The sequence below is a fragment of the Macrobrachium nipponense genome, chromosome 37, assembly GCF_015104395.2.
Source record: "Macrobrachium nipponense isolate FS-2020 chromosome 37, ASM1510439v2, whole genome shotgun sequence".
In the NCBI taxonomy this organism is placed as follows: Eukaryota; Metazoa; Arthropoda; class Malacostraca; order Decapoda; family Palaemonidae; genus Macrobrachium; species Macrobrachium nipponense.
Window position 1 is genome coordinate 19,777,922 of NC_061097.1, and position 10,725 is coordinate 19,788,646.

The 10,725-nt window shown below is 39.7% G+C and overlaps 1 protein-coding gene across 1 annotated transcript in view; it reads right to left on the bottom strand.

Annotated features, from left to right (window-relative positions):
* LOC135209052 (protein bicaudal C homolog 1-B-like) overlaps nucleotides 1-9,166 on the bottom strand; it is a 167,447-nt gene extending 158,281 nt beyond the window's left edge. The window contains exon 1 of the mRNA XM_064241609.1: nucleotides 8,871-9,166. Within this exon, the coding sequence (XP_064097679.1) occupies nucleotides 8,871-9,006 (136 nt within the window). The 5' untranslated portion in view covers nucleotides 9,007-9,166. The remainder of the gene's footprint in view (nucleotides 1-8,870) is intronic.
* Nucleotides 9,167-10,725: the final 1,559 nt, after the last annotated feature.

Here is a 10,725-nt window from a genome sequence, read left to right on the forward strand (position 1 = left end):
TTACGACGCTCCTGATTGGCTGTTGATAAGCCAATCACTGGGCTGGAAACTCTCCTCCTCTCGAGAGAGTTGACACAGGAAGGATGTATTTTCCACCTCTCCTGAGGGATACTTTTGGAAGAGACATCCCTCAGAAGAATTGGAACATACATCCTGCTTATGTGAACTCTCTCTCGAGAGATTCCAGCCTTGTGACTGGCTTATCAACAGCCAATCAAGAGCGTCGTAAGGGACTGGACTAGACATCAGATGCACGGGTGATGTGAATCTGCTATAGTACTGCTACAGCATCAGCTGTTCTGTAGCCACACTTCAAACAGGGTAGAAAGTGTCAGTATAAGCAGGGAAGTTACAGGTTGATAAAAATCTAAAACAAAATCTGTTTAAACTGCAGCAGCAAGACTAAAGATAAGATGCAGCAGTACTGTATGTATATAATAATAGTATGGTAGTCAATGACAAAGCGAGCAAAAATCGTAAATTAAAAATTCATGTAAATATGACCATGAATGTTGCAGAGGGTAAATACAAAAAACGATCTCATGAAAGCAAATGCTATGAAGGGGTTATTGAGCAAATGGGTCATATGATGGGGATGGAGACACTATTTGAAGAGAACGTATTCCTGTCAGTGAAGTATTGGAAGTAGCTGAGTGTGTAGAATACAATAGAAGAAGAAGAGTTGACTGATGCTAGAGTGGAAGTCAGCGTAAAGCTGAGGATGGGCATTAGAATATAAAATTCACAGCAAATGCCAAGCGCCGAGACCTACGTGGTCATTCAGCGCTGAAATAATGTTGCAACAATTGTCAGGAGAGGGTGGAAAGTTTGAAACAATCGTTAGGAGAGGGTGAAAAGTAAGATGGAAGAAAGAAAATGTGAATGGACGTATTAGGCACAGGAATGAAAAAGAGGTTGCAGCTATGGGACGAAGGGACGCTGCAAGGAACCTTAATGCTTACAGTGAACCGAATGAGTTGCATTGATTTAACTACCACCCACGTGCATAAGGAGAGGAAAATTTAAGAGCTTAATGGGAGCGAGTGTCATTAATTAGACGACCACGACAAGTATGCAAGGATGAGGAAATAAAATGTAATGAAAGTCACCAGGATATTCCAGGGCATACTGATCCCACAAAAGGTGTAAGGTAGAATTTTGAAGAAGAATATCTGATGACAGGAGATTAACGAGGAAAGGTTAGGTTACTGGCGAAGAATGCATAGATAGTGATTTGTTGCAAAGCACGTTTTATAACAAAGAATTGAACAGAATTTAGGATTTAGGCTAAAGGACAAGCGCTGGGGCCTATGAGGTCATCGAGCGCTGAAACTGAAATTGACAGTACAACGTTTGAAAGGTGTAACAGGAGGAAAACCTCGCAATTTACACTACGAATCAATTGTTAGGAGAGGCTATAATAGCAAGTCTAAAAATAAGATGGAAGAAAGATAACGTGAAAGGAGGTGCAGTAAAAGTAACGGAAGGGGCTACAGCTGAGGGCCGAAGGCACGCTGCAAAGAACCTTAAGCAATGCATACAGTGCACAGCATGAGATCACTGACGGCACTACTACTCTAAGGAGGTTACAGCAAAGAAGGGACAGAAACACGAGAGAAGTACAAAATATAAAGGGGAAAAAGATCATATGATAAAAGATCCAAATGGAGAGAATGTCTAAAGAGAACGCTTTCCTTTGCCAATGTAGTAATTACCAAGTTCTTGAAAGTGAAGGCTAGAGGAGGCACTCTGAGCAGAATGACACGAGATCAGAAGGGCTGGTGTGGTAGGAAAATGGAAGAAGGGTGTCCAATATGAATTCACGGCGGGCTCGGAGAACGAAAATGAATTCTGGAGGAGGTAAAAGTTTCGAAAGAATAAGCGTGATGAATAATATCCCTTTTGTATGGAAGAAGGTGACATGTGTCACTACAGGACATAACATTACTTAAAATGTTCTACTAGAAAGGTGTACGGCTGGAGTCTGATTGAAAAAGCCAGACATAATAAATGGGGCATTGAAGTTGGAGCAGTGTCGGCTTACACAAGGATGAGGGTACGTGAATTCCAGTACTTAACTTACACTAAAGATAAGTGATGAATGATTAAAGAAATTGCAGTAAGTAGCACTGATGGTCCTAGAAAACTTCAGCTAGGCTGTGGATGCTATTGATGGTCGTAGAAAAACTTCTGCTAGGCTGTGGATGCTATTGATGGTCGTAGAAAAACTTCAGCTAGGCTGTGGATGCTATTGATGGTCGTAGAAAAACTTCTGCTAGGCTGTGGATGCTATTGATGGCCCAGAAAAACTTATGCTTGCTGTGGATGTATGCATGGTCGTAGAAAAACTTCGCTAGGCTGTGGATGCTATTGATGGCCCTAGAAAACGTCTGCTGGCTGGTTGGATGCTATTGATGGTCGTAGAAAAAACTTCTCTAGGCTGTGATGCCTATTGATGGCCCCCTAGAAAACCTTCTGCTAGGCTGTGGTTGCTATTGATGGCCCTAGAAAAAACCTTCTGCTTGCTGGTGGATTGCTATTGATGCCCTAGAAAAAAAAACTGCTGCTAGGCTGTGGATTCTATTGATGGCCCTAGAAAACTTTTGCTAGGCTTTGGATGCTATTGTGGCCCTAGAAAAACCCCCCCCCCTTCTGCTTTTGGCTGTGGATGCTATTTGATGGCCCCTACTCCAGAAAATCTTTTTTTCTGCCCCCCCTAGGCTTGTAGGATGCTATTGATGGCCCTAGAAAAAACTTCTGCTAGCTGTGGATGCTATTGATTGGGCCCTAGGAAAAAACTTCTGCTAGGCTGTGGATGTATTGATGCCCTACTTCTGCTACTTTGGATGCTATTGATGCCCTAGAAAACTTCTGCTAGGCTGTGGTTGCTATTGATGGCCCTAGAAAAAGGGGTTCTGCTAAAGGTGTGGATGCTATTGATGGCTGAAAACTTGCAGCTAGGCTGTGGATGCTATTGATGGCCCTAGAAAAACTTCTGCTAGGCTGTGGATGCTATTGATGGCCCTAGAAAAACTTCTGCTAGGCTGTGGATGCTATTGATGGCCCTAGAAAAACTTCTGCTAGGCTGTGGATGCTATTGATGGTCGTAGAAAAACTTCTGCTAGGCTGTGGATGCTATTGATGGTCCTAGAAAACTTCTGCTAGGCTGTGGATGCTATTGATGGTCGTAGAAAATCTTCTGCTAGGCTGTGGATGCTATTGATGGTCCTAGAAAACTTCTGCTAGGCTGTGGATGCTATTGATGGTCGTAGAAAACTTCTGCTAGGCTGTGGATGCTATTGATGGTCCTAGAAAACTTCTGCTAGGCTGTGGATGCTATTGATGGTCGTAGAAAACTTTTGCTAGGCTGTGGATGCTATTGATGGTCCTAGAAAAACTTCTGCTAGGCTGTGGATGCTATTGATGGTCCTAGAAAAACTTCTGCTAGGCTGTGGATGCTATTGATGGTCGTAGAAAAACTTCTGCTAGGCTGTGGATGCTATTGATGGTACTAGAAAATCTTCTGCTAGGCTGTGGATGCTATTGATGGTCCTAGAAAACTTCTGCTAGGCTGTGGATGCTATTGATGGTCGTAGAAAAACTTCTGCTAGGCTGTGGATGCTATTGATGGTCCTAGAAAACTTCTGCTAGGCTGTGGATGCTATTGATGGTCGTAGAAAAACTTCTGCTAGGCTGTGGATGCTATTGATGGTCGTAGAAAATCTTCTGCTAGGCTGTGGATGCTATTGATGGTCGTAGAAAAACTTCTGCTAGGCTGTGGATGCTATTGATGGTCGTAGAAAAACTTCTGCTAGGCTGTGGATGCTATTGATGGTCCTAGAAAAACTTCTGCTAGGCTGTGGATGCTATTGATGGTCGTAGAAAAACTTCTGCTAGGCTGTGGATGCTATTGATGGTCCTAGAAAACTTCTGCTAGGCTGTGGATGCTATTGATGGTACTAGAAAATCTTCTGCTAGGCTGTGGATGCTATTGATGGGCCTAGAAAACTTCTGCTAGGCTGTGGATGCTATTGATGGTCCTAGAAAAACTTCTGCTAGGCTGTGGATGCTATTGATGGTCCTAGAAAACTTCTGCTAGGCTGTGGATGCTATTGATGGTACTAGAAAATCTTCTGCTAGGCTGTGGATGCTATTGATGGTCGTAGAAAAACTTCAACTAGGCTGTGGATGCTATGTGGCCCTATAAAAAACTTCAGGTAGGCTGTAGTAGATGCTATTGATGGTCCTAAAAAAACTTCTGCTAGGCTGTGAATGCTATTGATGGTCCTAGAAAAACTTCAACTAGGCTGTGAATGCTATTGATGGTCCTAGAAAAACTTCAACTAGGCTGTGGATGCTATTGATGGTCCTAAAAAATCTTCAACTAGGCTGTTAATGCTATTGATGGTCCTAAAAAAACTTCAACTAGGCTGTGGATGCTATTGATGGTCCTAGAAAAACTTCAACTAGGCTGTGGATGCTATTGATGGTCTATTCTCAACTAGGCTGTTAATAGCTGTATGATGGTCTACTTCAACTAGGCTGTGGATGCTATTGATGGTCCTAGAAAAACTTCAACTGGCTGTGGATCTATTGATGGTCCTAGGAAAAACTCCAGCTAAAAAAGGCTGGTGGTTCTATTGATGGTCAGAAAAACTTCAACTAGGCTGTGGAATGCTCTTGATGTCCGTTTAGGAAAAACTCCAGCTCGGCTGGATGCTAAAATTGATTTTGGGTCATAGAAAAACTTCAACTAGGCTGTGGATGCTATTGATGGTCGTAGAAAAACTTCAGCTAGGCTGTGAATGCTATTGATGGTCATAGAAAAACTTCAGCTAGGCTGTGGATGCTATTGATGGTCGTAGAAAAACTTCAGCTAGGCTGTGGATGCTATTGATGGTCATAGAAAAACTTCAGCTAGGCTGTGAATGCTATTGATGGTCGTAGAAAAACTTCAACTAGGCTGTGGATGCTATTGAATGGTCCGTTAGAAAAAACTTCAGCTAGGCTTGTGGAATGCTATTGGATGGTCATAGAAAAACTTCAGCTAGGTCTGTGGATTGCTATTGATGGTCTAGAAAAACTTCAGCTAGGGCTTGTGAATGCTATTGATGGTCATTAAGGAAAAACTTCAGCTAGGCTGTGAATTGCTATTGAATGGTCCGCGGAAAACTTCAGCTTAGGCTGTGGAATGCTATTGAGGTCATAGAAAAACTTCAAGCTAGGCTGTGGAATGCTATTGATTGGTCGTAGAAAACTTCAAAGCTAGGCTGTGCGATTGCTATTGATGGTTCGTTAGAAAAAGAACTTCAGCTAGGCTGTGAATGCTATTGATGGTCCGTAGGAAAAAACTTTCCAGCTAGGCGTGGATTGCTATTGATGGTGGTAATAGAAAAACTTCATCTATGGCTGTTGAATTCTATTGATGGTACATAGAAAAACTTTCAGCAGGCGTGGAATGCTATTGATGGTCGTAAAAGAAAAACCTTCATCTAGGACTGTGGATGCTTATTTGATGGTCTAGAAAAACTTCAGCTAGGCTGGTGAATTGCCTTTTATTGATGGTCGTATAAAAAACTTCCAGCTAGGAGCTTGTGGATTGCTATTGATGGTCATAGAAAAACTTCAGCTAGGCTCGTGGAATGCTATTGAAATGTGTCGTAGAAAAACTTCAGCTAAAGGCCTTGAATCTTTATTGATGGTCCATAGAAAACTTCAGCTAGGCTGATTGGAATGCTTATTGATGGTCATAGAAAAAACTTCAGCTAGGCTGTTGAATGCCTATTGATGGTCCATAGAAAAACTTCAAGCTAGTGCTGTGGATTGCTAGTGATGGTCCTAGAAAACTTCAGCTAGGCTGTGGGTCATTTATGGTCCTAGAAAAACTTCGGGCTAAGCTGTGGGATGCTTAAAAAATTTGTGGTCTTAGAAAACTTCAGCTAGGCTGTGGCTATTTGTGGTCCTATAAAAACCTTTCAGCTATCTTTGGTTGGCTATGTATGGTCCTAGAAAAACTTCAGCTATGCTGTGGATGCTATTGATGGTCTTAGAAAAACTTCTGCTAGGCTGTGGATGCTATTGATGGTCCTAGAAAAACTTCTGCTAGGGTGTGGATGCTATTGATGGGCCTAGATAAATTTCTGCAAGGCTGTGGATACTCAGTGTTATTGCTGGCGAGTTTACAATTTGATGGTCCCAAACTGATAAATTTTCACAGATTATACAACTTACCTTCTCTATATAACAAATAAATGAAGGGTGAAGGGTTTGGAGGCCTATATGTTCACCTGCTAAGGTATTAGCAACAATTTTGCTTGGCTCCAGAAGGCCCAATGTGCGTAAAACGGGGACAACCTGCTAATTATATGTATGTATACCTGGTCCACATAGGACACCGTGCAACATAGCAACATACATGATCTGTCTTTACTTCTGCTAGTCATTGGAGACCTTTCAACTTCCAAATTATTATTTGTTAAGAGGAATGGAAAGTTTACGTATGAAGCAAATAATTTGGGCACGCAGGCATACTACAAGTGACCCGAATGATGTACAAATGGACTGAGACTTGTCTGATGGAATAGGTATCTGGTTGTTAACTACTGCCGTGAACTGCATCTTTCTCTCTCTCTATGTATATATGTATATATATATATATATATATATATATATATATATATATATATATATATATATATATATATATCCACCTGATTAAACTCTCATCAGTCTATTAATAACAAGATACATAGCCAATTAAGTCAACAAAGAAAGTCTTTCAAGGAAGCTAATTCGATGTTTGCTTCTTGTATATAAGTCAAAAGATAATAAGAGACAAAGAAAAGAAGATAAACTATTTGCATGCCAGCCAGTTGGCTTTATTTATGTATTTGTGCTTACCACAAAGCATACTTAATCTAGTTTACATTTGGTACACGTAAATCGTTAAATAAGTTCGGGAGCGTGTTACTACGGTCATTCATAAAATACCAAACAAAAGAATGAAAAACGGGGGCGGAGGGGAGTCCCAGGGGTGGGGGTTAGGGTGGGCGGCAGGGGAGATAACCCATTCTAACAAAAACGTCGATATTTCACAAGGAAGTAAATTACTTCCTCGACTGTCAATGCTTCGAGGAATTAAAAGTTTTTGTCCACACTCCACTTATGCCACACGTTGTTTAATATACAATTCACTATAACTCTGGAATAACTTACACGGAGGGGGAATTATAATTGATTATTAGTGCATTGTCACTGGCAGGATTCGAACCGTTGCCCGCTTTAGAAGCAACCGATAGACTGACTTCTGACCATCGGCCTATGAAGGTAACAACGGTTAAAACCTGGCTAGTGACAATGTATTTTATAAATTATAATTTCCCTTGGATGTAAGTTAATCCCGAGGTATAGTGGAAATGGATATTAAATACATTTTTGGCTTTATGTTTGCGAATATAAAAAGACACGTGTATATTAAGTGAAAAAATATATACATATAAATTAACATATATATATATATAATATATATATATATAATAAAATTATATATATATTATATATATATATATATAGATATATATATATATATATATATATATATATATATATATATATATATATATATGCACACACAATATGAGCCGTTCAAGACCACCAGTTAAACCAGTTTTTCAATGAAAATTCGATGGTATACCTAGGCTACAGTTTGACGGAGTATTGATCACTCGTCATCTTTACTTATCTCCATCTCCTCCTCCCCAGGCCCCCAGTCCCAGGTGCAACCCAAAACTGTTGATTATCAAAGTAGACAGTTTAGGTCAACAGAAGAGAGAGAGAGAGAGAGAGAGAGAGAGAGAGAGAGAGAGAGAGAGAGAGAGAGACTAGTACTAATTCACTTAAACTTGAACGACATTTCGGGATTAGACAAACTCAAAATGAACGAAAATGGAACACCATATCTACTACGGCCATGCACATTAGTTACAAGGTTAATGTCCAAAAGACAAATTTGACAAACACCCTGTTAACCAGAGAAAACATTAGCAACTCCAATAGATATGCAAATTGGTTAACTCTGACATCAAGGTCCCCTACATGGACATTAAGACGGGTAAGACTATAAGGAAACGTAACTTAAGCACATTATAAACAGAAAACACGGAGCTTGTCTCAGGACCAAATGAGGGCTGATGGCAAGTTTTAAGAAAATAAACATGGATGAATGATGCAACTTCGTAAGCTTTTAACCTTTACCATCAACAAAGCCACAGAGGGTGACCATATTGTCCCACGGATCGAATGGATCATTTTTCCTGCTTTCGAAGGGAATTCGTCTGCAGTACGTTAATAATATCCACTTTGTAATTGTTACCCTATGAACTGCTAGTTTTCGTTTGAACTGGGAAGTCTGGAGACTGGTTTACTCAAATCTAAAACTAAAAATTTTTCTATGAAATCAAAAGTTAAAATTCCGTGTCTTGAATAACTAACGTAGCCTAATTCCACCATCAGCGAGTCTAGTCATGTTTCCACCGTTTTGCTATATCTTGAAATTACCATCACCCGAATTTAAAATTTTCCTACATTTCTTCCCAGACAAAGAGACAATGGGCTATAGGGTTGTATGGTGATGAACCTGTCCTAGTAGGCAAACAATAGGGATATTTACTTCATCATAGATGAACATCATGTGACAAACCCTAACACAGGTAGGTACGACCCAAGTGACCAGAAATAAGCCTAGACCCATACTTCCTTATTTACTAGCCCTAATAAAAGCATGTTGGTGTCCGTAATTCTATTCAGTTTCGTCTATTAGTTCCCTATATTGGTTAAAGTCAAAACACAGGAAAATATCTACGTACACTTACCCGATATCATCGCCTCTAATTTCCGTCGATCAACTCGAAATCTGTCTTCTGTCAAGTCGGATTTTTCTTCACTGAAGTTTGAAGTTGTGGAAATATCCGATAAACTGTCTTCTGCCTGATGATCGTGTAGCCCCATATTTATTAATTTTTCCTGAAGTGTCACGTATTCAATAAATTAAGTATGTACGATAAAATCCACGTCACCACAACAGAAAAAAATAAATTAAGTTATTATATCCCACAACACAAAAGTTACTCGGGATATGCAGTATCCCATAACAAATACATTCTGTCAAGACGTGGTGAGGTCCATTAGAGTCACCTTCCCCTCCCCTGGAAGGGTGGGGGTGTGGGGCGGGGGGGAACAGCCCGACACAAACAGAGCAATGACCAATCACCGCCCTCAATCGCTCCATACAGCCATGCCAAATATTTTCGGTCAACACTTTCGTATCGAGGGTAATTCTGCCTTTATATTACGTCCTAATAAAGTTTTTCTTATAAAATATATTAACTCTCGGTATTCCTTATCGGCACCATTATTTAAATTACTAATATTTCAAATTACAAACGCAAAATATGTCAAATTCCTTGCTATAATATCGAAGCGTTGTAAGAATATTTTCAACTTAACAAAAATATAAGCTTATTCTCCAACACGCGTTAAACCACGCCTCCGAATCCTTGGCGGTCTGTACGAACAATGACTCTGTTATCGACCGTCACTGCTTTATAACGTCACATTGGAAGGGATGGTACTTGGAAAAAATATGCTATGACATATTGCAGCCCCAGTTGCTCCTATGGTGTCACAAGTGGAGACTAAAACTATCACAGCTTTATAAAAGGGACTGCTTGCGTTATCCTGAACGTGGGTCACAGGTATTATTTGTAGGTGATAACGTGAAACGCCGACACTCTTATTAGATTGTTACTGAAGAGTTTCTGAAAATTTTCTGCCATGTTGCTTGAACACTGGCGTGATTTTTATCATGTGCACTAATTTGAGGAGAAGAAGCCATGGCCAGAGATTTTTTTTTATTTCGTTAATAATCTTGCCTACGTCACCTGATATGGCTTTGCTTATAACAACGAACGGTTGTCAAGTATTCACGTCGTGAGTCTTATCTACCCCTCTCCCTCCCCCAGTGTCTTAGAACAAACGGGCGAATATTCAGCCAGAGGAGAAATTTGTTGTTGTTGTTCGTTCTTTTTAAGAATAAATCAGAATGACTAATCCAATTCAAGAATGGGTTAAGCAAGGCTGTGGTTAATGGCGACTGCTTACTTTTAATAAATTTGCGTCATGAAATTTATGAAAAGAATGACCATAGCCACTGAAATTATGATAATCAAAATAGCTTGCTTGCAGAGTTAAGAGTTGATGCTGTTGCCACAAATGCAGTAATAGTAAGGAGAACAACATTTTCATTAAAATTATTCGAAAAGTTTAATCTTTATCATTGGAAGTCATCGCCACGTTCAGCCTCTGACTGGAATAGAGATAAGATCTACATACACAAAATTTAGAGTATCATCAAGCTGAAATGCCTGCCCAGAATTAGGCCTAGTGTTATATATATATATATATATATATATATATATATATATATATATGTGTGTGTGTGTGTGTGTGTGTGTGTGTGTGTGTGTAACTGGTAAAAATGTTGTCACAACAGAATTCCATCTATTAAAAGGAGCCCATGAAACGCTATCTCTCTCTTCAGCAGTCTCTGAAATATAGTATTTTCTCTATATTTTGGCGTATTTTATGGGCTCCTTTTATTTTATACACACACACACACACACACACACATATATATATATATATATATATATATATATATATATATAT